The sequence below is a fragment of the Chiroxiphia lanceolata genome, chromosome 16, assembly GCF_009829145.1.
Source record: "Chiroxiphia lanceolata isolate bChiLan1 chromosome 16, bChiLan1.pri, whole genome shotgun sequence".
Taxonomy (NCBI): Eukaryota; Metazoa; Chordata; class Aves; order Passeriformes; family Pipridae; genus Chiroxiphia; species Chiroxiphia lanceolata.
The window spans coordinates 13,949,116-13,976,907 of NC_045652.1; the positions used below are offsets into that span (position 1 = coordinate 13,949,116).

The 27,792-nt window shown below is 52.1% G+C and overlaps 1 protein-coding gene across 8 annotated transcripts in view; it reads left to right on the forward strand.

Annotated features, from left to right (window-relative positions):
* Positions 1-27,519, forward strand: part of MPRIP (myosin phosphatase Rho interacting protein) — a 78,867-nt gene extending 51,348 nt beyond the window's left edge. Inside the window, exons 14-26 of one of the 8 annotated variants that reach the window (XM_032704521.1) lie at positions 366-443; positions 3,672-4,245; positions 5,151-5,267; positions 8,236-12,099; positions 15,302-15,449; positions 16,029-16,146; positions 16,664-16,823; positions 16,932-17,051; positions 17,544-17,630; positions 18,318-18,480; positions 18,800-18,885; positions 19,976-20,037; positions 23,119-27,519. In XM_032704521.1, coding sequence (XP_032560412.1) covers positions 366-443; positions 3,672-4,245; positions 5,151-5,267; positions 8,236-12,099; positions 15,302-15,449; positions 16,029-16,146; positions 16,664-16,823; positions 16,932-17,051; positions 17,544-17,630; positions 18,318-18,480; positions 18,800-18,885; positions 19,976-20,008 — 5,548 coding nt within the window. In that variant the 3' untranslated portion in view covers positions 20,009-20,037; positions 23,119-27,519. Of the gene's footprint in view, positions 1-365; positions 444-3,671; positions 4,246-5,150; positions 5,268-8,235; positions 12,100-15,301; positions 15,450-16,028; positions 16,147-16,663; positions 16,824-16,931; positions 17,052-17,543; positions 17,631-18,317; positions 18,481-18,799; positions 18,886-19,975; positions 20,042-23,118 lie in introns of all 8 variants that reach the window. The other 7 variants (XM_032704520.1, XM_032704519.1, XM_032704522.1 and 4 more) reach the window with 7 other exon arrangements.
* The last annotated feature ends 273 nt before the right edge of the window (positions 27,520-27,792 follow it).

Below are 27,792 nucleotides of genomic sequence, written 5' to 3' on the forward strand. Positions count from 1 at the left end.
TGTGGGTGCTTGTAGCTGTGGGTACAGGGTGTTTGGTGTCCTCACAGCTGACCCTGCTGGCCACACTCATATGGGCCACCTCTTATAGGCTGCGTGGACATGGCCACACCACTAACTCCATTTCCTGTCCTTACTGTAGCTGCAGCGAGCAGGTTTTTGCCAGGTTTGTCCCCAAAGTTCATGGAATGGCTCTTCTCACCCAGTGCTGTTGACCTGGAGATGCTCCAGCCTCTCCTTCCCTATCCCACTTGGCACTCAGCCACTGTTTCCCAGCCCTACCCGAGCTCTGGTGGATCTCGCGGGGATCTCAGGGAAGCCGCCTCTCTCCTCACTCCTGTGTATGTTTGATTTCCATGCAATCCCAGGAAAAACTTCTCTTTGAAACTATCCGTGCTGAAGCCCAGGTTGGAAAACTGTGTTCTCTCCTGTATTAACGTTCTGTGGTTTGTATATCTCGTGATTCACTGCATGCTCCTCCTTTTCTGCACCTCGGATGAGAAGTCCTGCAGTTTCCATTTATTTTTCTTTCTTTTCTTCCCCCCCTTCCTTTTTTTTTTCTTTTTTTTTTTTTCTTTAAATAAAAGCCAGAGAGAAGGGAAGAAGCAACCTGGTCTTGACACTTGATTTCCCCACACTGGTATCTTCCGATGTGACTAGATATGAAGATGAAGACCAAGAAAATTTGAGGGGACCTCTCTGCCTTTAAAGAGCCAGATGTGTTTATGGTTGCTCACAGGTTACTGCAGCACGATAGTCCTGTGCTCACTGTCTGCACCTGCTCCAAGCCCACACAAAGTGGTTTCACTTGGCTTTCCCTCTTGAGAGGGTCCAAGCGCAGGTCCCGGCTGGGCAGTAACTTGTTACGCTGCACAAACAGACTGTGAATCCATCCTGAGCTGGGAAAAGGGAATTATGTGTGTGCTTCTGTCGTTTCCCACCGAGCTGGTTTTGGTTGGGGTGGAGGCTGGCGTGGGTTAGTCACGTTGCTGAGAAGTCCTGTGCTGTGTGTGCAGCAGGGCTGTGTTCACCTGGTGTGGGGTATCCCAGCGCATCCCACCTGGCTTTGGGATGCCGTTACATTCCGCACCCGGGGAGTGGCTTGCGAAGGGGGCTGCTGGAAAGCTGAAGGACAGACTGCCCAGGGTGGCAGACGTTGGCACAGCGTGGCCGGGGTGCAGGAGGGATGTTAGTCCGGGTGCTCGGCGTGCCGGGAGGGCGATGGTGTTCACCCCGTCCCCAGGGCCTGTCCCATCCTGCACGCTCCTGCAGCCCTTTGCCGTATCTCATTAACCTGCTGCCGTGTCTCCACCGAGCCAAACACACCTTTTCTTGGTTTCTCAAGTCCTAATGACTGTTTATATTGCTGTGTGTGTCACCACCCAGCATGGGGAGCAGATGCTGTGCTGCTGCCTGCCCTCAGCAGTGTCCTGCTGTCTGTAGAGACACTCATTACACTCTGCTAACGATGACAGGGCAAATAGAAAATACCCCCAAGAAAGCACTGGATCCATATTTAGCTCACAGCCCTGGTGAGGCTGAGCTCCCCAGTGCTCCCCCAGTTCCCTACAGCCTTCATGAGCTTCTTGCCACAGTGTGCTCAGCTCGCAGCTTGCACTGCTCCCACACCCACCCCTATTAAAAAAAAACCTTTTTATTTTGACCTATAAATAACATTTGGAGGCGAAGACACCCCCCCCATGTGATGTGAATTAGTTTGTCTGGGATGGAGGAGATGTGAAGTGTTTGAGCAGAGTTCATAGCCATGGGGCACTTGCAGGAGATGAAATGAGAAACTTTGGGTCAGTCTCCTGAGTCTCTTCACTCTGTTCCCAGCAGCTGTCCCTCCACTCCCTGACACACATCCCATGCCCTTTGGAAAGCAGCGGAGGAGAAATGAGCTTGTGAGAGATGTCACCTCTAGAAATGCCGAGATTCTTTCATGTGGGATTTAAAGTAGCATAATTTCTATGTCCCAACACCATCCGAGGGGCCCCGGGACCCCCATTTTTTTCTAACACTCATCTCCATATTAAGACTCGGTCTCATCCCCATTTTACTTCTTCAAAATGCAGCTGTAATCACTAACTGACTCCAGATTGAGAGCCTGGCTTTGGAGTCGTGGTTGAGGAGCAGCAATGTTTCATTGTGGTGCCTTTTGGGTTTATTTTATTAGCTGCAAGTGACAGCGCTGAAGAAAGAATTATCTCTGAGCTGGTTTTAGCCTGTAACTGCCAGAGTTTCTCAAAACCCAGCTCTACTGAGCCTGTGGTTTGATGGTGGATGACAGTGCATCGGAAGATACTAGCCTGGGCCCCACGCAGAGCCATCTCTTCTGCTCCATCCTTTGTTTTGGGCATATGCACATCCATGAGGTTGTTGGCTATGGGAGCTGGGGTGTGTTCCCAAGGCGGGAGAAGCTGTGGTGCTGCTGCTGCTCCCTGTCATGGTGATCTTGATGCATGTGGTCCCAGGGCCTGCAGTGAAGGGCCCAGGGAGCTGCTTTCCAGCTGTTCCAGAAAGCTTGTTGAGGATGTGCTGGAGGCTGGAGCCCGGGGGGATGCTGTGGCTGGAGGAAGCAGGGAGAGCCAGGAGTCAGCCTGAGCAGGAGGGCTGTGCCTCAGGAGGCATCTCAGGGGGCTTCAGACAGCAAAGAGGGTTCAGCAAGTACCCACCACTCCTTTGGGACAGGCTTCCTCCACAAACTGAGCATACTGCTGTTTTCTGTTTCAATTTTGATGTGCATGTTACAAGGCTGGCATGTCCACATTTAATAAGCTAATACTGCATTATGGATTATCTGTAGGTTGGAAACGGTATTGCCTTCCCCTGTTAACTTCCCCTGCTTGACATGTATGTCTCCCCCCTCAACCCACCACCCTCTAACTCAGCACTAAAAATCATTCCTTGCTTGAGAAATTGGTGTTTTCAGTGATTTCCAATGTGTGTTGAAGAACTTACTCTCCTTGCTGCACTGACCCCTGCACATACAGGATGCATCCCGGTGCTGGGGGGGCTGCCCCTGAGGCTGGGTGCCCCGGGGGAGGTCTCTACCTTCAGTGCAGATAGTGGCACGGAGAAGTTTTCGACCCACTAGTATTTTTCCAAGCTCGAGGGAAATCTTCCCCTTGTTTCCCAAGACCTCTTGGAGCTGCTCTGTGCTTCCCCACCCCACAGCTCCAAAGCCAGCCTGACTTTGGTGAGATTGGTGGCATCCTCCCTGCAAGCACGTGACTGTGGCCCTGTTGACTGGCGGGTGTGCATGGAGCCCCACAACCAGGGTGCAGGAGGAGCTTTTGGAGCCTCTTCCCCCACTGGCAGCACAGTTTGGGGTTGCTGCCTTGGCCACGGGCTGCTGCTGGGTCGTGGTCACTGCCCCTGGTGTGGCTGCTGAGGAGGAGCAAGGTTGGGATCAGCCACTCTCTGGGGGCTCGGGAGCAGCTGGGACCGCTTGCACCAAGGCTTTGCACACCAGCTCGACCCCGGGGAAGGGCAGCAGAAGCTCCTGCACCCAAGAGGCGACAGGAGATGGAGGGGCAGAGGGGCACCCACGTGGCATTGGCTTGGGCTTCCAGCAGCCCCTTTCCACCCGGCTCTCCGAGGCATGCATGGGAGCGCCTGGCCATCTCCAGCACCCACTGACACTTTCCTTCACTCTCTCTCTGTCCTCACAGCTCACTGCCGGAAGAGAAAAGCAAAACAAGCTCTTCCTTCGAGACTGGTCCAAAGCCGAGTGAGAAGCCAGATGTAGAGCAAACTGAGCTGGACCCGGAGCAGAAGCGGAGCCGTGCTCGGGAACGCCGACGAGAAGGACGGTCCAAGACCTTTGACTGGGCTGAATTTCGCCCCATCCAGCAGGCCCTGGTGCAGGAGCGTGCAAACGCTGCAGACTCCTCAGCCGCCTTCCCCAGGGACACCGGTGCCACCGACGCCGACCCGGGAGAGCTGGAGCGGGAGCGGGCCCGGCGGCGGGAGGAGCGGCGCAAGCGCTTCGAGATGATCGACGCTGTGGACGGGGCAGGGTCGGAAGAGGCACTGAGAATGGAGGTGGACCGGATCCTGCCCGTCCCGGCAGACATCAAACCGCAGAACGTGCACGTGGAGATCGAGCAGCGCTGGCACCAGGTGGAGACCACCCCGCTGCGGGAGGAGAAGCAGATCCCCATCACACCCCTGCACCTCGCCCACACCGAGGACCGGGACGAGGGGCTGGCGAAGCAGCACCTGACTACACTGCTGGAGAAGGAGGTAAAGGGGTGTGCGGGGTGCAGGCTGCCTGCCAAAATGGCCTCCAGGCCACGGTGGTCCCTGTAGGAAGTCTGGGATAGGCTTAAAAAAAAGCTGCATTTATTGCTGCCTTGTAGTAGCAACAAGTAGGGATGCTGTAGGTCCTCTGGGAGCTGGCAAGGCACAGATCCATGTCCATTCCAGTTCAGCTCTGCCGACAGCTTTCATGTTCCCACGGTTGCAGAAAGAACTGTTCTTACAGCCTGGTACTTCCAAGTCCCCTCCCAGTCAACGCAGCCAAATTTGTGTTGGTTTGTAGCCACTCTATGTCTGATGAGACTGGTACAATCGAGGTGTATCAAACAGACCCCAAATTCAAGATCTCAGTCCTGTGTGCCTCTGCAGCTGCAGATTTGTGTCTGCAGTTATAAACTGCCTTGAGTTGTAGCACACGCCACAAAGGTTCCCTTTTTGTGGAGCCTACATCAATCAGTGTTGCAATTTTAGGAAAAGAAAGGAGGAGATTCAGCTCGCTTGGAAGAGGTCCATGCCTGGGATAACAAAGGTGGTTGTTAGTTGGGATTAAGGTGTATTAGCAGGAATGAAAGGGGTGCAGGCATGGAATAACCAGGAGTATCACCAAGCTGAACCGGGCAGGGATTTGCCGGGGTCGTGCCTGGCACGAGCTGGTGCCATTCATCCTTTGCTGCAGTGAGCTTTACGAATTACACTAATGCACAATTTAGTTCCTTCAGGGGGGAGGGATTTTTCCTGGCAAAATGAAATCTAGATTCCAGAGCAGAGCAGAGCAGCAGTGCCATCAAAAGCCCTGTTCATTCTGCTCTGTGTCCCCTCCAAGCCGCTTGTTCCTTATGGCTGACCCCCTGCCCACTCCCTGGACGCTGTCTCTGTTTGTGTCCCTCCAGCTGGAGCAGAAGCAGAAGGAGGCCCTGGAGCTCCTGGAGCAGAACCGGCACCTGCAGGACCAGCTGAAAGTGGCACTGGGCCGGGAGCAGAGCGCCCGGGAGGGCTACGTGTTGCAGGTAGGAGAGCAGGGAGGAGAGAGATCCGCCTTCCTCTGCACCCGAGGGGGTCCCTGGTGGGCTTCAGTCTGGGGTGTTCCTGGGGGCATCATCCTGGGTGACACAGGGATGTGCACCACTGAGCAGGCTCCGAGAGATTTGACCTTCTTGCAAATGTTGCCAGTTCTGTAGCTTTACCAGAATCATCTACTGAACAAAACCTCTTATCTGGGATGGGGTAGGAGGTAGCATTACCTATTAGCATTCCCGAGGGAAGACAAAACACAGCCGTGGTAGGCAGAGGGACCTCAGCAAAGTCCACCTCTGATCCATCCCATACTGTGTTTGCCTCTGCAACAGCTGTCTTCCCCTTTCTGTTCCCCCTCAGGAAGTGGAGTCCACACAAGTCTTTCCAAGTATCCTGTAGCCCAACAGTTGCTCCTGGCTGGGGATTTTGTGTGACAGTTACACGGGCAAACACAGCACACTCAGGTGTATCTCCCAGGCATGTTCCCTGCAGCCAGAGCGGGATTTGCACGAGGACAGCCTGATGTCTTGGGTCACTTTAGTGGTTTCTTCTGTTACAAGATGCCTTTCCTCAGCTAAGCCTAGAAATGTGTTTTGGAGGATCTGGCAGAAGAGACAGGATGGTCTCTTGGGAAGCCTTTCCTCCCGTCCTCCAAACAAAGTGAACTTTTCCCAGCCCTTCCTTTGGGAACATCCATGCCAAGAGGAACTGTGACACCCACAGGGCAGCTTCTATCTGCTCTTATGGGTCCACAGTCCTGTTCTGTGGAGGGGCAGCATTTTGGCCTGCTCAAATCTACTTGACCAAACTGGCTGTGGATCAAAGTGCCTCGTGCGTGGCCAAACCCTACACTCCCGTGGCAGCAAACCCGGTGTCAATGCCAAACCTTGAGTCCTTATTTCTCACAGGAAAATTTCCCCTGAAGAAGTTGCACAGGCAGTGGAGCCAACCCTGGGAGGGGGACATCCTGCCTTCCTTGCCCATGATCTCCCAGGAGGAGTTATTAATTCATTTATTTCTGGAGTCTCTGAGCTGACAATGCCTGCTTGGAGGAGTTCCACTTTCACTTGGCAGTGCTGGAAGAGTAACTAACTCCCACTTCCCTGGGGCAAAGGCATCCGACCTCCCTTTGCCTGAAGGATGGAAAAAAATCAGGGAATGGGGCTAAAAGCTGGATGCTGAATCCACCATCAGATTGTCTGTGCTTAAGTTGGCCACAGTGCCTCAGTATGAGGAGAAGTAGCAAGAGGGGAAGTGTGCAGAGGGACTGGGCAAATCATTGCTGCCCTGAGCAGTGACCCAAACTTGGACCTGGAAGTTGGAGAGCGTTTTTGGAAGGGTTGGAGGATTTTGCCTGCTCCAGTTTAATTGTTCTGGGGATTTCCCTTGTGTTTCCTGGGAGCCAGAGGGATTAAAATCCTATTGTAGAAGGGAGTAACCCCACCAAAATGTGCTGGGGTGGAGGGAGTGGAGTCACTGAGGAAATTCTGCAGCCCCAGACTGCAGGCAAACATCACAGCATTTTTTTTGGACAAACCTTCAGAATTTCATGTGCCCCCACCTCCATCATGCCTAATTTCGGGGAGGTTCCTATGTTGTCTCTGGGGAGGGGTGATGGAGGAGCCTGACTGCTGCCAGCCCATCCCTCCTGAGCTGCCCGGGGGGCACCAAGCCCGTTTCACAGGGCAGCCACTGACACCCACCCGATGCATGTGCCGTGCACCGAAGCCTCTCCGGCCTCGTGTAACCCCTCTCTTGCTCTGAGCTTCCTTGGGACCCCGACTTCAATCCCTACTGGGAGAAACACTTGGGGGCTCCTGCTCCTCACAAAGGGACTGGAGACATCCCCCGGCTCTGGCCACAGTGGGTGGGAGGGGGCACGTACTAACCTGTCCCAGGCGGATGTTCTTGCATGTTTTTGGTGTAAAGCATGAAATTTAACTTAACATAACTGAGTGTCACATCTGTGGGCTTTTCTTATCAGCAACCAGAGTACAGCAAGGCAGGCCAAATTCCCAGGCTTAACGCTGTGCTTCTCTCGCCTCTTCCTGTCTGTGTATTTTATTTTTTTTTTAAGATACATAATTTCTGTCGCCTTTTGCATGACGCTTTCTGTGAGTTTTCTTTTTGCATGCTCCATTGCTTTGGTTTGAATCTCACAAAGGTTGGTTTCTTTCATTTTTACATTCTCATCACACCTTTTCCCTCCCTCCACTTGTCGGGCTTCTTATTTTGTCCTTTGTTGGTTTATTTTATTTTGCAGGTAGAGAAATTAGATCCTCCCTAGCCTTAAGCTTTAGCGTAACAGCATCTCTTTAATGCGTTGAGCAGCCACTCAGTCCTGTTCTGCAGGCACAGAAATGACATCTCCACCCCAGCTGGCCCGTGTCCCTGTGTTTGGGTGGGATGTGATGTCATTTGCTGTCACCTCACTTTCTGTTGTTGCTTTTGGTTGGTAGGACTGTGTTACCTGAACTGTGCACTTTTTGTTTCACAACCAGATGAACAAACCTGCTAAAAAAAAAAGCAGTTCCTTTCTCCTCCACCTTGTTCCATCCCCTCTTCCTCCTCATCCTTCCCATTTTTCTCTCGTGTGTCTGTCTCTGTTTTACTGCTGGTGTTTCTGTTTCATTGTTTTTTGGTTCTGTTTGAGTTTGGGTTTATTTTTTTTTTTCCTTTTAGCCTGTTACTGTACAGCTGTTTTGATGTCGTGGTCAGTGTTTTCTGTTACTGGAAAGCAGTTGTTGCTCATTAAAAAAAAAAAAAAAAAAGAAAAAAAAGTAAAAAAGTTGGTTAAACAAAATAAATTGTGCCAAGAACAAATCATCCCAATTGGAGCATGTGAGTAGCAGCCAAATCGCTGCCAAGGAGCTTTTCCATGGCCTGCCTGGCCAGAGGTGTGACACTCAGAAGGGAAAGCCAGGAGTGTTACTAATCTAGTATTTAATCAATTTTTTTAAGACCGAGGTGGCCGCCTCGCCATCAGGTGCCTGGCAGAGGCTCCACAAAGTCAACCAAGACCTCCAAAGTGAGCTGGAAGCCCAATGCCAGCGTCAAGAGGTGATCAATCAGCAGATTCAGTCACTGAAGCGCAGCTACGCCGAGGCCAAGGACGTGATCCGGCACCACGAGGCCGAGATTCAGAGCCTGCAGGCGAGGCTCAGTAACGCGGCGGCCGAGCTCTCCATCAAGGAGCAGACCCTGGCTAAGCTCAAGAGCGACCTGAGGAGCGAGAAGGAGAAAGCCAAAGAGCAGCTGGAGGAGTGGCAGCACGGCGAGGCCGCGCTCAGCTCCCAGCTGAAGGCCAGCGAGCAGAAGCTGAAAAGCGTGGAGGCTCTGCTGCTGGAGAAGACCCAGGAGCTGCGGGACCTGGAGATGCAGCAGGCCCTGCAGAGGGACCATCAGAAGGAAGTGCAGCGGCTCCAGGACAGGATCGCGGACCTCAGCGGGCAGCTGAACGCCAGCGAGCAAGCGCGGGTCCTCATGGAGGAGAAGCTGCAGAAGAACTACGAGGCTTTGCTGGAGAGCTGCGAGAGGGAAAAGCAGGTTTTAATACGGAGTCTGAAGGAGGTGGAGGACAAGGCCAACGAGTACGAGAACCAGCTGCAAAACAGCGCGCAGCAAATGGAGATTCTGCAGAAGGAGAAGCTGAGCGCCAAGTTCGAGGGCAGCGAGCTGGTCCACCAACTGGAGGAGCAGCTGGTGATAAAGGAGGCCAGCATCCAGAAACTCGCCGAGCACATCAAGGAGCTCGAGAGAGAGAGGGATCAGATCAAATGTCGGTTCCACGAGCTCATGAATCAGGTTGCCGAGTCAGATAAAGAAGTTACAAAGCTACAAGCAAAGTTGGAAATGGAAGAGACCAACTACCACAACCTGGAGCAATCGTTGGAGGAGGTGTCAGATCAGTTCCGGGGTGTGCAGGAGGTGCTGAAAGAGAAAGAAGAAGAGCTGAGACATGTTAAGGAAATGCACTTGAGAATTGTGGAGAAGAAAGATCAAGATCTCAGTGAGGCTTTGGTTAAAATGGTTGCTTTAGATAGCAGTTTAGAGGAGACTAAAGTAAAGTTAAAGGCCAAGGAGGAGGCTCTAAAGAAGTTAGCTACTGTGGGCACAGGTCCATGTGCTGAGGAGGCAGAAGACCTTGGCCCCAGTCTTGAGGCTGACGAAAGTCATCCATCCCAACTGGGGCAGGCTCTGCAAACTCAGGATGTCCTCCCAGCTCTGACTTATGCACTGAAGGAGGAGGACGATGAGGTTCTTGAGACCAGCCAGAGGCAAGCAGAAGAATTCGGCTCCCCATCCAAAGCTCTAGAACTCCAGGACCAAGAGTTGGTTCAGAAAGCCTTAGCAAAGCCTGATGTGGGAATCATGGGAGCCAAGAGGCAAAGGATCCGTTTCTCGAGCATCCAGTGCCAAAAATACATCCATCCAGATGGAACAGAGAAAAACTGGACAAGCAGTACCTCTTCAGACACGAGCCAGGACAGATCGCTGTCTGAGGAAAGCATGTCCTCAGAGCCAGCTCTGGGTTACCCCTCGTCGGGGACAAGCGACTCTGAGACTTATCTCTCCATCATCCATTCCCTGGAAACCAAACTGTATATTACAGAGGAAAAACTCAAAGATGTCACGATGAAGCTTGAAAGCCAGCACGGCCACAACCAGGAGACGCTCATCGCCCTCCACCACCAGTGGGCCAGCACAGAGTCCCAGCTGCGGGAACAGCTTCAGACCAGCTTGTCCCAAGTCAGTGCTTTGATCTCACAGCTGGAGAATGAGAGGCAGGAAAAGTTCAAGCTCATAGAAAGTCACGTCAGCGAGCTGGGAGGTTTCCAAATGAAAAACAATCAAGCGCTGACTTGCTTAGAGAAGTGCAGGGAGCAACTAAGAGCCTTGCCCAAATCAGACAAGGAAAAAGAGGGTGATTTGTTCCTTGTTAATCTGTCCAGCATGGAAACGACGTTATCAAACGCGATCCAAGCCTTGAGCGGGGCGCCAGTCCCGTTGGAGTATCAACAGAGTGAGAACCTTATCACAGAAAGCCCTGCTCCAGAAGGAGGGGTTTTGGGAGAAGAGGAACACGTCTCCAAGGAGCAGCGAGTGGAAGTGTTTGACGCCAGCCAGCTGAGATGGCTTTCTGAGAGGGTGGCATTTGAGGCCTCTCTCATCAACCAAATAGCAGAGTCTTTAAAAAATGCAAACTCTGAGATAGCCCAGCTTCTGAGAGAGATCCAGGGAACAGCTGAGGTGGTTTTGTTGGAGCCGGCAAGTGTTTCTCATACAGCCATCGATTTGGCCGGTGTCCTGTCTAAGAAACTGCTGCTGGAAGGCGAGTTCTGGAGCCAGGTAGAGGAGCTGAGAGCACACTTGAGCACCAGAGACGGAGAAGCCGAGGACAAATCAGAAACAAGTTTGGGGGTTTCCCAGTGTTTTCTAAGTACTGTAGCAGATGCTACATTGATCAAGGCAGAACTTGGGTTTGTCGCACAGAAAATGAGAGAATCTTTTCATCAGAGATTAAAAACAATTGAAGAAGACCTCCATAATACCAAAACAGCTCTCCAACAGCACAAATGCATGTTGGAGGAGATCATCAAAGCCTACAGGACTCCTGAGTTCGACAGAGTTATGCACCAGATTTCTGAAGCACTTGAAATACAAAAAGATGCTTCAGAAAGAGCCCAAATCTCCTGGGATGGGAGTCGTCTCCAAATGGTACCATGCCAGGAATTAGCCCAGGTGGAGGAGACTGGCAGCATGCCAGACCATAGTAGTGGAACTCTTGTTTCCATTCAGGAAGATCTTGCCCAACAACTAAAGGACAAATCCAATGTTCTGAAGGAGATATCTGTTGCCTTACTCTCTCTGCCTCCCGAGGAGGCAATGAGGGACTGTCAAAAGCTCCTGAAGATATCCCAGAGTCTTTCCTACCATTCGTGCATGGGAGACCTGGAGCGGTATTCCTCTTTGTTAGTCCACGATGCAATTGTTCAGGCTCAGGTTTGTTACGCCACTTGCAAAGTCCGTCTGGAGCATGAGAGGGAGATGAAGTCCTACAGGGAGTCCCTGCAGAGCATGGACGCGCTGTGCCAAGAGCGTGTGAAGACGGTCTCTCTCCTGCGGGATGAGTACGAAGACTTGCTCAGGAAGCAGCAGGGTGAGTACAGTGAGGTGATCGCTGTGCTGGAAAGGGAGAACGCTGATCTCAAAGCCAAGGTGTCCCAGCTGGACAGCCAGCGGAGGCTTCTGGAGGAGGAAGAGCACAAACACAGCAAGAGCTTGAGCGAGCTCCAGGGACGTTACGAGGAGGAGATCCGGAACGTGATAGAGCAGCTCAACAGGACAGAGGATGCTCTGAAGGCTGAGAGGACCGAGGGCCTCAACCAGCTGGATGCCATTGTCCGTGACAAGCAGAACATGGAGCGGTATCACCTGGAGCAGATGCAAACGCTGGAGGAAAAGTTCCAGGCCAAGATCAAGGAGCTGCAGGTCATCCACGGCGAGGAGCTGCAGGCGCTGCAGGAGCACTACAGCCAGAACCTGCAGCGCCTGCAGGAGACCCTTGATGAGTACCAGAGGCAGCACCCAGAGGTGTCCCCCGCGGTGGTCCCGGGCGCTGGGGACACCTGGGTGGCCGGCGAGACGGGTGGCACCGGGCAGGACCCCGGCAGGGACCTGGACTCCATGCACGGCCTGAGGGAACGCATCCAGGAGCTGGAGGCCCAGATGAACGTCATGAGGGACGAGCTGGAGAACAAACATATGGAAGGGAGCGCTTCCACCTTGAGGGAAAAATACCAGAAAGACTTTGAAAACTTAAAGGTCTTGATATGTTTAACACTTTATGCTTTCTGCTGCTGAGTGTACGGGAGGGCACGTGCGGTCCTGGGGTTCGCTTGCTGAACTAAGGGGCATCCCCAAAAGAGTCAGTGTGCCAAAGCAAGCCTCAGGGTGTTAGTCAGGCCTCTGTAAAGCATGGTATTTCCTTTTCTCCATGCTGGGGTATTCTAAATGCATTGTTGAGGGCTTGGGAGGGTGGATTGTTGGAGGTAGTCTCTGTGTGGAGAGGGAGAGAGAGTTTCAAAGCGGCTCAATAACATCAAGCTCTCCTTCAGCACGAAGACCACAGTGTTTCTCCCTGTACCTGAGGCATACATTTTGTTTGTGACTTCCCTTTAAAAGCATTCCTCAACTCTGTCTTTCCCAATCTGATCCAATCTCCAGTCTGTCTCTGCTGCCTTCAAAAATGCAGGATGAAATGGAAACTTGATGCTCTCAAAATGTATGTTCCTGGGGAAAGTAGCTGCAAACAGGTGCCAAATTCTGTTGCAAAGCAAAACTCCTCTGCAGGAGGCTGTGAGGACCCTGCTGGTGTTGGACACAGCAGTCATGTACACAACAAACAGTGCACAGTTACGGGACACTCAGGTGAGGTGCAGAGAAACCCACTGGCAATGAAATGCCACCGTTCAGATTGCCCCACCAGTCAAACTGGCTGTAAAAGTGGCCTGGGATGGTCCAGCATCTAAAAAAACCTCCTGGGTTTAGTGTTTTGCTTTTCATAGGAGAGCATTCCCAGTTAGGAAGTAAGTTTAGGGTGGTAGAGGACTCCAGCAGCACCAAGAGAGGCTGCCAGGTTGAACAGGAAACTAAAAGGGCAGTGATGCAGAGGCTGTGCTAGTGAGGCTTTCATGGAGCGGTTGCCCTTCAGAGTCATCAAAAATGTGGGAGAGCTTGCTTCCAGACACGAGATCCAGCACACATTTGGGCTGGGGGTTAAGCGTGGCTCAGCTCCAGCTGGTTTTAGCCTGGGAAGAGCAGTAGTTCTGCTGCATCCCGTTGGAGTGAGGTGGTGGTGGTCACTGAATGCTCTCTCCTCCCTCTTAACCCTTAGGAAGGAAAACCCCCTCTTGACCCCCCCCCGGTTAAGGTCAGTGGGACAGATGGGTAACACCCATCCTGTGAGCCAGGCACGAAACAGGGTCACTTGTGTTTGGGGATGTTCTTGGTTTGGAAGAAGCAAAATACCCATAACCAAAGTGGAGGGTGAAAAGTAACAGTGAGCAATGGACGGGACCTCCCACCTGTGTTCCCGATTTTGCTCTGCCAAAATTTGTGGTTTGCCTGGTGGGATGGAAGCAGCAACTCTGGGTTAGAAACTTTCTCTGGTCAGAAAGTTAACCAGGTGATTATAAACCTGCCCAAATGTGTCCAGAATGGCTTCAGTGTGCTTGATTCTTCTCTTCAGAACCTGATGGAGAATGTAGAATCAGTAACATAAAAGTAACTCTTTAGGCTGGAGAAGAGAAGGCTCCAGGGAGACCTTAGAGCCCCTTAAGTGACTCCAGGAGAGCTGGGAGAGACTTTGGATGAGGGCATGGAGTGACAGGACAAGGGGGAATGGCTTCCCACTGACAGAGGGCAGGGTTAGATGGGATATTGGGAAGAAATTCTTGGCTGTGAGGGTGGTGAGGCCCTGGCACAGGTTGCCCAGAGAAGCTGTGGCTGCCCCTGGATCCCTGGAAGTGTCCAAGGCCAGGTTGGATGGGGCTTGGAGCAACCTGGGATAATGGAAGGTTATCCCCCATGGCAGGGGGTTGGAACCCTGATGAGCTTTAAGATCCAACTCAATTCCCAACTATGATTTTATGAGACACTGGTTTGTACGTGTTCAAGTCTCCTGGATTTATAGCAATGCATTTACAATACATTAAATAGTGAATCTGGAGCCAGACCTATAGAGGAGTGTTCACCTTTTTCCTCTAATATTAGAGGTGTTTCAGGAGTTGGACTCCATGATCCTTGTGGATCCCTTCCAACTCAGCATATTCTGTGATTCAGTGTGCAATGAAGAATCCTGCAGGGCTGCTCTGTGCCACTCCAGTCAGCCAAGTCCAGGCAGGTTCTGGCACTGAGTTAGGAGTTTAAAAAAAAAACAAGGCTGAGAAAGTGAAGACTGCCTTGGGATTAAAACTTAAAGGGGAGGGGAAAAACCACTGGAGCTGAAAATCGGGAATGAGGTTGGCAGAGGTTACAGAGCATTTGACAATGAAGGGATGCTGAGGGGTGCATGTTAGTGAAGGTCAGTGGTGTTGGACTGTCCTGAGCAGTTCTGTTACTGGGAGAGTGAATTTGTCCCCTTCAAATTTCCCATGGAGTCCCTAGGTGACAGTTCTCCCTTCCTCTGGAAAACAATAGTGCTAATCAAGAAGGAATCCATTGAAATCAGGGAATAAAGCCACCCTGTGACATTAAGAAGGAGAAAAGCCTGGTGCAGCGCTTGGTATCAGGTTTGGCCCAAGCTGTCTGATGGGGCTCAGCACCTTGTCCCCAGTGTGTGCCCTTTCTCTGCTCGTGGCTTGGGCCTGCCTGTGGCTTTGCTGGTCCTGCCTCTGTCCTGCAACCGTGTGTCCATCCGGGATCCCGATGTGCTTGGGCTGACAGCTGAGCTGGGAACAGGCTTTTGCATTTGTCTGCTGTACAGGCAGGAGCGGGGTCTGTGCCGGGGGCAGAAGGGCCAGGCTGGAATTCAGGATCTCTCCCCTGATTGCTGCTCCTGTGTCCTGGCCAGAGTTCACTCCCAGTAATTCAAATAGCAGGTAACTGCCCCTGCAATGTCTGCAGCAATACTCAGCTGGGAATTAAAGTCCTCTTCTTGTCACATGTCATCTGCTTTCACCCAGAGGTGGTCACATAAAACCAGGCATTGAAAAAAGAGCAGAAGGGGCACAGAAGGCTTTTTTTTGGTTGGTTTTTTTGGCATATATTTGCATTCCCCCACTGGGTCTGCCCCCAGACCTACCCTGTGCTCCCCTTTCACCGGAGCTATCTGGGTCAAGCAACTGTAGGAATAAGCCCTGACCTTGCAAGGTTCATTCTCCTCCATGGCTGAGGAAGGGGAAGATGCATGATGCACCTACCTGACCATGAGCTGACCTACCTGCTGGCATGTGGCTCCTGGTGGGCTCACCACTGCTGTGACCCTGTGCTCCTGGGCCAACCCCTTCCCCTCATCCCTTTGCAGGCAACATGTGAAAGGGGCTTTGCAGCCATGGAGGAAACACACCAGAAGAAGATCGAGGACCTGCAGCGGCAGCACCAGCGGGAGCTGGAGAAGCTGCGGGAGGAGAAGGATCGCCTGCTGGCAGAGGAGACAGCTGCCACCATTTCAGGTACAGGGACACGTCAGAGGGTTCCTTGTGGCAGCTCTGTGTTGATGGGGACACAGGGATGATGTTTGCTCCATGGAGGAGCAGAGCAGGGATGAGATGAGGGCTGGGTGGGGAGCAAAGGGAGATGGGAAAGGGCTGGTGGGAGAGATGTTTTTGATGGAGGCCCATCTCCTGGTCCTTATCCAGGTTTGGTGCCCGTCTTCTTGGCTGTTGCACAGTCTGATCTGTTTTTCCATTCCCACTCAGAAAGGCATTAGTCATTCCTGTGGTTAATTTATTGACAATTCCACACTGAATTCATTCTTCAGTGCCCCGGGGATTGTTAAAATGCTAGAGCTCGGGATCTCTGCATCAGGAGTCCCACAGTCCAGGAAACAATGTGTAAATTGGACAATCATTTGGACTCGATGAAAAAGTGGGATTTGCAGAACCCCGAACACAGACTGAAGGGGTTGTGATGCAGTGGGAGGTTTGCTGGGATCATTCAGGTTTTTGTTCCTTTAAAAAACAAATAAGAACTCAAAAAACCTTCCCATGAGCGGAGGGTGCTGGGTGCTAACTCTGTGCTGTCCCACGCAGCCATCGAAGCCATGAAGAACGCACACCGGGAGGAGCTGGAGCGAGAGCTGGAGAAGTCCCAGCGCTCCCAGATCAGCAGCGTCAACGCCGACATCGAGGCCCTCCGAAGGCAATACCTGTAAGACCATCATCATCCTCAGTCTGTCACTGTCTTGCGGGGAGATCACGCGTGTGGGAGACTCTTCTCTCCCTTTTGATTTTGGCAATGAGTTGGGGCAGACCTGCCACTGCAGGGACCTCTTCCTTCCCAGCCCAGCTGCACCCACCGGAACCTCCTGGTTGCCCATAATCTTTCAGTCCCCAGGTCAGTGTTCCCACATTACCCAAATTCAGCTGCTTTGTGGTCACCAGAAGTAGCAGATGTGCAGCCACGGTGCTGCTTTTTACGCAGCTGCAGTGGGAGGGTCGTTCAGCCAGATGTAACAGGCGAGGTGGAAGTGCTGAGCTTTTTGTGGCAAGGCTGTTCTCCCAGCCAGGACAGAGAAGGGTTGACTCACTCTGGGCTCCCAAAGGGAGTGTGCAGTCCTCATCCTCAGTGCTCAGAACCCTGTTGGGTTGTCCTGGGATGCTGAAGGAAGAGTGGTCATGGGGGGGTTTGTATGTGGAGAGGACACTACCCAGCGTGTGTTCCGCAGGGAGGAGCTGCAGTCGGTGCAGCGGGAGCTGGAGGTGCTTTCGGAGCAGTATTCACAGAAGTGTTTGGAGAATGCCCACCTGGCGCAGGCGCTGGAGGCTGAGAGGCAGGCCCTCCGCCAGTGCCAGCGGGAGAACCAGGAGCTCAACGCTCACAACCAGGTGAGGGTCCCCACCGTGCCCAGGGCAGCCGGCACGGGTGATGTTGGGCTCTGCTCCAAGCAGTGGTCGTACTCCCCCTTCTCACAACGGCTCTCCTCCTCTTCCCAGGAGCTGAATAATCGCCTGGCTGAAGAGATCACACAACTGAGGAGCCTGCTGATGGGGGAGGGCGGGGGAGAGGCTGCTGGGTCGCCTCTCACGCAGGGCAAGGACGCCTACGAGCTGGAGGTGAGCTCTGCCGCGGCCGTGCTGAGGGGCACGTGGGTGGGCACATGTGCTGTGGCCCCTGGGAGCCATCCCATGTCACTGTGTCACAGCCATCTGTCCCTCTGACATCAGGTCTGCGTGGCTGGTCAGCACTGTGCGTGGTGGGCTGCACTGGGGCCAGGAGATTTTGGGGTCCTGATCTTCCCTCCTCACTGTGTCAAGTCAGACACTTGCTCTTCCTTCTCCAGTCTCTGCTTGTCCCCGGGGTCCAGTCCATGCAGAGCAGTGGGGAAAAACTGAGGGCTGTGCAGGGACCACATCAGTGGTGCAAGCTTGGCCAAGTTCCCAGGAGATGCAGGAGGAATTTTCTTGCATCAGAAGAAGGGTGAACCAGAGGCTTTGTGGGGCTGAACCTCCAGCCCTGGATCAGTTGTCACCGGGCACAGCAGGCGAGCATCTCGGGATCAAACTGTGTTTGCTTGGGTGGAAAACATGCTGGGTTTGTTCCCACAGGTCCTGCTGCGGGTCAAAGAGTCTGAAATCCAGTACCTGAAGCAGGAGATCAGCTCCCTCAAAGACGAGCTGCAGACAGCACTGAGGGTAATGCCAGGGATGGTTCTGCAAGTCCTCTTTCTGTGCTCTGCTTCTGCATATGTGTGTGTGTGTGTGTGTGTGTGTGCGCTCTTAGGTTTCAGCCCACTTATACCCAGATTTGAAACAATATTCAGTTTTTCCCCTGAATGGAATTCAATACCCATTTTCCTGTCATCAGTAGAGCACTCCACTGTGACTGTATCAATTTAGGACTTATTCCACAAAGGAGACAGTGTGGGAAAACATCCCCTTTAGTGTGATTTCCCCATTTTCTGTCACATCAAATCAGACTTAAATGGCAAAAATAATCGGCGTTAAGAGATCTGCCCAGCCTCGCAGCAGTGGATCTGGTTTGTTCTGGACAAGCCAAGGCCATTTCTGGGAATTCTGCTTGAATTCTGTGTGTTGGCTAAAATCAAAAGCCACAAACAATCCTGTAGCTGAGGGGCTGCCTGCACGGGCAGCACTGTGTGCTCGCCGTTGGCTCACAGCTTTCCGCCTGTCTCAAATCCTGTAGTCCCGTTACGCTGTTGGAAGCAGCTTCGAGGGTGTGTGTTGCCCCAGCCAAGCATTTCTCCTGCTGCCGGCTCTTCTTCCGTTGGCATTTGCCAAGCTCCTCTTCAGTGCATCCACAAACCCCTCGGCTCCAGCTGTCTGTCTGGCTCCATCGGGTTGTTCTTGTTCCCTTGCCAGGATAAGAAATACGCCAGCGACAAGTACAAAGACATCTACACGGAGCTGAGCATCGTGAAGGCCAAGGCAGACTGTGATATCAGCAGGTTGAAAGAGCAGCTGAAAGCAGCCACAGAAGCTCAGGGAGAGAAATCCCCTGTGAACACCACTGTATCGGGATATGGTCAGTCCTCCTCCAGCAGCTCTAAGTAGTCCTGGGTGTCCTGAGCTAACACGTGCATCTGGGCCTGAGTGTAGGACTTGGCCTTCCAGCCCACAGTTGGGAAGCTGATGGGCTTTGAAGGCCTTCTGGCATTTTGCATCAGTAAAACCTCGTGATGCAGGGGGGCAGAGACCCTCAAAAGCTCCCTCTACCTTTAGGGCGGTGCTGCTTGAGCCGGGCTCATCAGGACACTTGCCCGGGCTGGGAGGGCAGAGGAGCCCCAGCCCTGCAGGAATGCAGTGGGCACCAGGCTAACCCCACTTCTTTTGCTTCTTCCCAGATATTATGAAATCAAAAAGCAACCCTGATTTCTTGAAGAAAGACAGATCCAGTGTTAGCCGGCAACTAAGGAATATCAGGTCAAAGGTGAGCTCAGATCTCCTGCCCAGTGGGATGGGAATGAGGAGTAATGGGAACATTACTCTCCAGTGGGGGTCCCAGGTGGGAAGAAATTGGTAGGGGAAGAAAACTGAGAATTTCCCAGTCATTAGTGCTGGCCTGGATGGTTTTTGACTGCAAAAGGGCTGACTGTGCAGCCAGGCAGGGCCTCATCCCCCACTCCTGACCCTGCTGAGCTGGAGGTGTGAAGCTGCTCCCTGCTTGGAAAAAAAGGATGAAGTTCACCCTGTTCTTTGGTCTTTCACAGGAGGACTATCCCAGTATTTGCTCCCTGTTTTCAGTTGAAATTGAGGTGGAAATATGCACATCATTATAGGTTTCAGGGTTCATGACTGCAAGGTTTTTGGTCTTTCTGTGTGGCAACGATGCCTTGGTCCTGGGCCTATTTAACACACACTTTCCTTGTGTGTTACCATGGTGCAGATGGCCCTGTGCCTCTGCGGCCCTTCTGTGCTTGCTGTTGGTCCCAAAGCCCAGTGATGCTGTGCCAAGCTCTCCTTGGCAGCCAGTTACATCATGTGGGACCACAGGGATAAAACAGGGCAAATAATGCTGATCAGGAGTCAGCATTAAACATAAATCTGTTGGGAGGAAGATGAGCATGAGCAAACCTGCTTTGCCTCTCACCTGGTGTCTCATGCTGATGTTTGAAGTGGTTGGGCCCTTGCAGGAGAGGCAAAAGGCTTCAAGCTTGGTGCCCACATGGGGAAACAGTCACTCCCAGAGCTCTGCGAGCAGCAGCTCCTCAGCTCGGGGTGCCTGCGCTGCACCCAGTGAACACAGAGAGACCTCTGTGCATTTTGGGGCAGCCCAGACCTGCTGGGCCAGTCTGATGTTGGGTTTCTCTTCACCACTTCAACTCAGATCACTTTTTCTGTGGTCCCTGTGTGTGTTGCTTGGTGGGAAAGGAGGAGAGGAGAGCAAGCACGGGCTGTGCCTGGGTGCTGTCGCTGCGAGGCGGGGGCTGGGGCTGCGCCAGCGCCAATGCACTTGGGATTTATGAGCTTCTTGTTTTTTTGTTTTTGTTTTTTCTTTATTTTGCTTTTTCCTTCAACAGTCCGTTATTGAGCAGGTCTCATGGGATAACTGAAATGAACCCGAGTCCAGGTTCCCTGCCACGTAGGTAAACAAACAAACCGGCACCCGCCCAGCGACGCAGCTGCCCACGGGAGTGGCCCAACTTTTGCATGCCCTGCTCACACCTCCACGGCAAACCAGAGCCCTTCTTCTCTTGATGACTGACCCGTTTATTTACGGCTAATTCTTTTCCTGGGGGAGGGGGGAAGGGAGGGGAGAAGTCAGTGTGCACCCAGGATCTGTACGAAACACAGTCTCTCTGGCTCTTCCCGGGGGAATATGGCTTTCTCGTCTTCCTGCTCCTCCCACCCTCTCCAACACAGCTCACCGACACGGAGAGGATTTGGGCATGGTGGGGCACGTTTTCCTGTTTGCTGTGTTGGGAGCGTGGGACACTGAGTGTGCACGCCTGAATGACTCTGCATGCCTCAGACTAAACTCCAGCACCATCCAGGTCTCACAGGAAAATACCCAATTTGCTGTTAGGCAGGTGGAGGAATGGTCAGGGATGCCTGTAAGTGCATTTCCCACAACAGCCTGGAGCATGGGAAATGGTGGCCCCTGCCTCAGCTGCAGAGGATGATGTCCTGGGCTGCCCTAAATGTCCTTTGCCCATAATTGCTGCATCTTCAGTTGATCTGTGCCTGAGCAAGAGTCTTCCTTGCCCAGTAACCTCCTCCTCCTGCTCTCCAGTCCTCCTCCAGCCCCCAGTGTCCACCCAGCTGCTCTCCATCCCTTGGCACTGCGCCTGCATCCCATACAGTGGCTTCTAAGCTCATCCAGCAAAAGGAGGGAGCTCTTGAGAAATGAGGCTGACCCAATGAGCCAGATATCTCCATTAACTGGAGCAATAGTTAAATTTACTGGCCTGTGGCGAAGACTGAGGTTGGAGCACCTGCAGAGGCAGTTTAGAGGAGAGGGGAGCTCCCAGCACGGTCGCAGAGGGGTGGCTGGAGAGCCCCAGGAAGTGTGATGGAGGATCCCTTTATCTCAAATATCATCCCATATTAGTCTCACTTCATCAGGCTCCCCTCATCAGCAACTCAGTGGGTTGAGAGACTGCCTGGAGGCTGAATTTGCTGGAATTTGTACCATCAGGCAGAACGGTCTAATGATTCCTGGTGCCTCCTTCCATCTAATGAGAAGTCAGATGCACGAACTGAAATGCACGGGTTGCTCCCATTTAAAGAGGCCCAAAGTAAACTTCCCTTAGGAAGTGTGTGCTCAGAGACTCACATCCCAGGAGACTCTGCTGCCCATTGGAAAGAAAGCACAGAGCATTTGGAAATTCAATCCAATTCAGTGCTTTCATTTCCGTGCTGCCTGGCAAAGCCGTTCTGTGTTTGTGGGTCTGTGGGAGGAAAAACATTTCCAGAAATACAGTAACCATGGGAATCTGCACAGCCTTGGGGCAAGTTTATCATGGAGTCCTGCCTTGATAAACACATGGGAGAAAAAAAACATCCAAAAAGTCTAAGCTGCTGCTGTGATTGAACAGTCCTCTGGCACCATAGTCAGGGAAGGGAAAGGAAAAGGAGAGATGGCTGCCTGTTAATAGGATCATAAAGTCCCAGAATGGTGTGGGTTGGAAGGGATCTTAAAAATCATCCAGTTCTAACCCCCTGCCATGGGCAGGAACACCTTCCATTATCCCTGGTTGCTCCAAGCCCCATCCAACCTGGCCTTGGACACTTCAGGGATGGGAAAGCAACAGCTTCTCTGGACAACCTGTGCCAGGGCCTCACCACCCTCATAGGGAAGAATTCCTTCCCAATATCCCATCTAACCCTGCCCTCTGTCAGTGTGAAGCCATTCCCCCTTATCCTGTCACTTCATGCCCTTGTCCAAAGTCCCTCTCCAGCTCTCTTGGAGCCCCTTTAGGCACTGGAAAGGGCTCTAAGGTCTCCCTGGAGCTTCCTTTTCTCCAGGTTGAACAATCCCAGTTCCCTCAGCCTTTCCTTGTAGGAGTTGAGTTCCATTCCTCCTGTCTGTGCCTTTGAAGGTGCCAAGTCTTAGTCTGTAAAGCAAATAATGTTCCAGCTGCAGAGTGAATTCCTTGCAAGTTCCAAGGAACAGGCTGGCAGGCAGCTGCCTGTGCCAGCAGTGGGGCATGAAGGGGCAGAACCCTGGCTCTGGGGGCTGTTTTTAGGAGGGATGGCTGTGCCAACTCATCCACAGCAAGCAGGGCCAACTCACTTCCCAAGACTTTGCTCCCCTGAATCTCTCATGCCACAGGTTTGAGGCTGGAGGAAGGAGAGAGGCTGGTGTTAGGCTGGTGTGTCCCCTCAGGCTGGTTTCAGCTTAAAGCTGACTTACAGGAGTCAAGCAATTTGTTTCTGGGTTTGTGCCCCTCTCATTGCTGTTCTCCTGGGTCCCCACATGTAGGTGAGGGATTTCACAGTTCCAAGTGCCAAGGGCTTGGAGGGCTGGTCTGTGTGATGGTCAGCTGAGTGTTGTGCCTTGAAATCTGGATGCTGCATCTGAATTGGATCAGCTGTCAGACCCTGCCAGACCTGAGCAGAATTTAGGAGTTGTCTGTCTAACCCTGGGCAGCTGAGGCAGTTTTGGCTTGGGATAACCCCAGGCTGGGATTAGAGAGTGGTTGAGATGGCCACTGGCAGCACACACCAGTTTCCAGGGCTCCTTGAGCAAATCCTGCATTGACCAGAGCCAGAACCGTCCCCATGGGTGCCGCAGTGGTGCAGGAGGCAAGGAAGGACCAGTGTGCAGGTCCTGCTCAGCATCCTGAGGCTTTAGGGTACCAAATCCAAGCTTCATCCGAGGTTCCCATGGTGCCGGAGCTCTGCTGGAATTGCCCCATCCAGCACTGCACCAGGGGTCCAGGGGGTCACCTCCCAGTCAGCTAATCCCGCTTGCAGCATGGTGTGTGCCTCTCATTCGCTTCTCGTCCGTCGCCTGGTTCATTGCAATCTCACCCTCTCTCTCTAGGCACCAGTAACCGCCCTCCATAACCGTGTGTTTTCTCTCAGCATGTCCCACTAATCTCTCCGCCAAGGAGCCCATCCCTCCACTGCCTCGTCTCCTCTGCCTGAGCATCGCCCCCTCTCCGCGTGCCGGGCGCCCGCCCATGTCCCACGCTCTCTTGTCTTTTCTCTCTCCCAGAGTCTGAAGGAAGGCCTGACTGTGCAAGAACGCCTGAAGCTTTTTGAATCCAGGGACTTGAAGAAAGACTAGTTCTCCCCGCTCCGCTTGACCACGCGCACCTCCCAGCTTGAGGCAGCACAGCACCAGCACCGTTTGTCTCTCGTTCCTTACGACTGTCCTTGCTGTCGTTCGTCTTGAGGCTCCCGACGGGACCCGGCGCCACGGTGGTGCCCCCCCGCCGCCCCCTCGCCTCCCCGGCTCCTTTCCCTGCTTGTGAGATGCTCCAGAGACTCTGAGAGAGAGAGAGAGAGAGAGGAAGGAATTGGATTGGGGTTTTTCCCCCCCTCTCTTCGGCGCTTTGTAGGAGAATCCTTTCTTTACTGTAAACCATTACACTAAGTGTCAGTATTAAGGCTCAGTAGCCTGTTAATAAGCTATAGCTCTGTCGTACCGGCCGCTCTGGTGCGCAAGCAGGGCCTGGGTGGTGTCGGCCAGACCGAGCTCTTACTGCTGTCTAGAGACCCAGTGCTCAGAGCACGCCAGGAGCCTGATCTAATCATTGATCTTGACTGCATTACTTGCACCTACAAGGGGGGAAAGCCCGGGGGAAGCTGTCGGGGAGCTCGAGTCTGGAGGTACAACACTGACATCCCGCTGGAGAAGGATACAAGAAGTGATTCTCCTGCCCCGTGACTGTGCCGTATCCTGAATGTAGGTGCCACCGAAGCCTGGCGAGCTTTGGTGGCTGCCCAGGTGGTTTTGGATAGGGAGCTGCAGCTACTGAAGTGCACCAAGTCTGCCCCGTCGGCGCGTCTTTGCTCCCGTCTCGCTGGTGGTCGGAGTTGGTGTTCCAGGGGCTGAGCTGTAAGATCACTTTCTTGCCTCTGTTAGATCAAGCCCAGCACTCTCTTTTTTTGCTGTTACTCCCTTCCTCTCATTGAGTCCCGTGTATCCCAGGGTCTGTGCGCATGTGAAACTCCCTTTTCCTAGTCAAAGGAAAGTAGAGTAGAAAGTAGAGCCAATATTGACTGAAAATGCACAGTGCTCAATGCGTATAATGCTCCTTTTTTATCAGCTTCTTGAATTCAACTCTTCTTGTCAGCAGGGCAGCTCCTATTTTAATTCTTTAATCTTTTCCTGAAATAAAAGTCTCAAAACCAGTATGTGCTTCAGACCTTCTCAGTCCTAGTAGCTTTTATATTTAAAATACACAGTTTAGCACCATGAGGCCAATAAATGGATACAAACCGAAAGTGAGTTGAGGAGCTGGTAGCACTAGATGGTCGCAACCAGCTGAGCAGAGGCTTCCTAGAAGAAGCCTGTGCTGTTTTGTAGCAGCTGCCCAGGTGTTGGGGCTTCATCCCAGGCTAAATTTCAAGATGCCACCTGGAAAGCCCCCAGGTCCTGCCTCGCCACTCACCAGGGCTGAAGGAGCTCTGCAGCACGTTGGCTTCCCAGCCCTGTTCATGTGCCCAGTGAACTGCATCACATCAGGCTGGGATGTTAAAGGTACATCCTGGCCTTCACCAGGAGCAAAGATTCTTCTCGTCCTTGGGCACTCATCACGTGGTTGAGGCAGCTCTGTCTGGTTTTGGGTCCGCTAGGCAGGCAGTGCAAGCACAGCTCTCAGCACCACAGGGCTGGGGACAGACATCTCCAGTCCTGCCAGGCTGCACCACGAGAGTCACCCTCATCCTCCTGCTCGGAGCAGCATCTCCCTTCCAGCCACCAGACCCTCGGCAGGAGACGGTGTCATCAGACTGTGGTGGGAATCAGGCTCTCGTCCAGCTTGTGTGGCCTTGCCATGGCCACGTGCTCGGCTTGGAACCTCCCAGGGCACTCGTGGCAGCACGTGGCAGCACTCAGGTCCTGCCCACAGGAGCACCACTTGTCCCCAGACAAGATGTCAGCACCTGTCAGTGGGCAGAGCACGTCCAGGGACACTCTCCTGCTGTGATGCTCTGTGTGCCTCAGTGTGCATGGAAGTCCTGGAGATGGGAGCAGGGTAGGAAAGATGCCCTGGAGCGTGGCTTGGTCACATCCAAAGTCATCTGTCCACCTTTCAGCAGGGGTAACCTTTACACTTCATCTCTGGCTGCTCTGGGTCCGTGGTGAGCTGTGATGTCCCGGCAGAGGCTGTGGGATGCAGCATGGATGTGGAGTGGTTTGTAGCCTTGTCATTGTCATTGCTCTTCCCTTAGAAGACGTCACTGCTTCTGGGAGAACAGCTTCCTCCTCCTCTTCTCTTAAGACTTATGGTGGGACTTCATCCTATTTAGCCAACTGAGCAGAACGTGCTGGTCTCCTTCTTGCCACGTGGACTTTGACCCTTCTTACGTCCCCCAGCAAATCCTGCTTTTCCTTTGGATGCTTCATTGGCTCAGGAGCCATAATTCTAAGCGTGAGGACTTGCATTGGCTCTTTGATGGTGTGGGGGACACAGGATGGGCCCTTTCTGATACAGGATTGTGTTGCTGAGCGTCGAGAGGCTCCCCACGGAGAGAAGTTTTCTGCTGTACATTTGCTCATACCAAAAAATCCTCTCTTGCAGCTTAGTGTCCTGCCTGGGACTAGTTATTGAGCCTAGTAAGAGCACTGGATTTCTTTGCCAGAAAGCTCCTGCTTCCAGGCTGATCTCTTAACATAGAGACCAGCTGTGCAGGTGGAGGGCACACATGGAGCAGATCATCCCCAGCTTTTGACTCAGCATCTGTAAATACATTAATATGATTTTTTTTTTTTTAAGAAAGGAGTGATAATGGGCAGCAAGACACTGCATGTGTTGGCAAAGCTTTGTGCTGAAGACAAGGAGGGTCAGAGCTGCCCTTTCTGCATGGTTCTCCAGCCCTAAATCACCCTGTGAAGAGAGGCTGGTGGGGGATATTCTTATTTATACACATATAAAAATATTACTGCTGGTTAGTGGGGGGAGAAACAGCCCAGGAACACTTGTACAGCTCTTGCTCCTTTCCTGTAGACATGTTCCTGGGCTAAGCAAGAGATTATAGAAACTTCTGGGCCACTTTCGTAAGTTCTTTACCCAAGGCACTGCACTGCATCTCTCTGGTGAGGCACTGCCAGGGATCCAGCAGCATCAGGAATGAAGCTGGATTTTTTTTCTCTCTTTCCACTATTTTTTTACCTTATTGTACAGAAAGTGTCAATCCTCACATCACCCCCCTCCCTCTTTTAGGGGCTCCCAGAAACAGCTGTAAAAGGATTTGAATTAAGGATTACCCAGACTCTGTATGATCAGCTCCAGGGAATCAGCTGCTCAAAGGTTTCCTTTTGTTTAATCCATAGTGGCCCGAATATTCAAATTGCTTTAGAAAAGCAAAACAGACAGGTTTGCTGGGGAAAAAAAAAAAACAACAAACAAAACACCCTGGCACTACCAGGTGTAGCTGAAATAATAGGTGTTGGCTGGCAGGAGAACAGCCCCAGGGAACAGGGAGAACAACCACAGGGAACACTGTGTGTGTGCAGGGATGGGGGGACTGGCCACCACTGTCAGGGCTTCAGTGATGTTTAATAAGCCAAATTAATTAATCTCATTGCTGAACTTGCTGGTTGAAAATACTTCTCTCTAAGCCAGGGGGTCTTTAATGAACATGGTGGTATGTTCTCTTATTCAGTAAAGGGAGACCCTGCAGCACCAATAAAGAGCCAAAACCTGAAATTTTCCTGCAGAGAGCAGTGCTTGAAAATAAGGTGGGGAGAGGGGCGTGCAAAAAAGCCAGCTGGGAGGCTTATTACTCATAGCAGTGGTCCTTAGTTATCCTCTTTCTTCTTCCTGCTCCAGGCTTCATCCGTCTTTTGGGATTAATCAGTGGTTATTTAAATAGGAAAGTGTGTGGGCAAGCTGCTGCATTTTGCACCACTCCACACTATTGATAGCACTGACTTGGGTTTAGGAAAAGTCAAGTGCAGTGAAGGCACAGGCGTCTTCTCGTCAGCTCCAAGTGATCTTATTTTTTCCTGAGTAAAATTTTCCTCCCATTTGCACCATCTCCCCTGAACTAAACTGAATCCTTCTTTAAATGTCACCTTTTCTTTGCCCACTTATAAAAAAAAAAAAAAAGAAGCAAGCTGTGTTTGTTTGCTTCAAAACCAGAATTGTGTAGAACTGGTGCTGACTTGCAAACCAGAAAAGTCCCTATTTTTTTTTTTTTCTGTACCAGAGAACTGGGCTGCAGTAAAAGCTTCAGCACCTCACACTGCAAAATACATCACTTTTGTACTGACTGTACTTGATGGCACTTCCATGAGACCTTTGCATTTTTTTTCCTGGTTCAGATACTCTGTTGTGGATGCTCAAGCACACACACGCTCGCTGTAGCTGGCCTTTGCTCTGTAATTTTTTTCCATTTTTTAAGGAAAAAAAGCTTTGTTATTCTTCTCTTTAAAAAAAAAAAAAAAGGTGTTATTCTTCTCTTTAAAAAAAAAAAAAAAAAGGTAATTTAAAACCTGTATAGTGTTCCAAGCACGCAGTGTAAATATTTATTCCTCAGCAATCAGCAGAGGGTTCTCTTTTGCGACTGAGCTGTGGGTTTGATTTTTAAATCTTGTTCCATGTGCGGGTTGGGAAAGAAGCAACGAGTGTAACGTGTCCAACCCACCCTGTCTTCCCTGATAAACCGTTTCTTTGGGGTTTTAGGACTGTTATAAATATATTTTCAAGCCTTTTCTGCT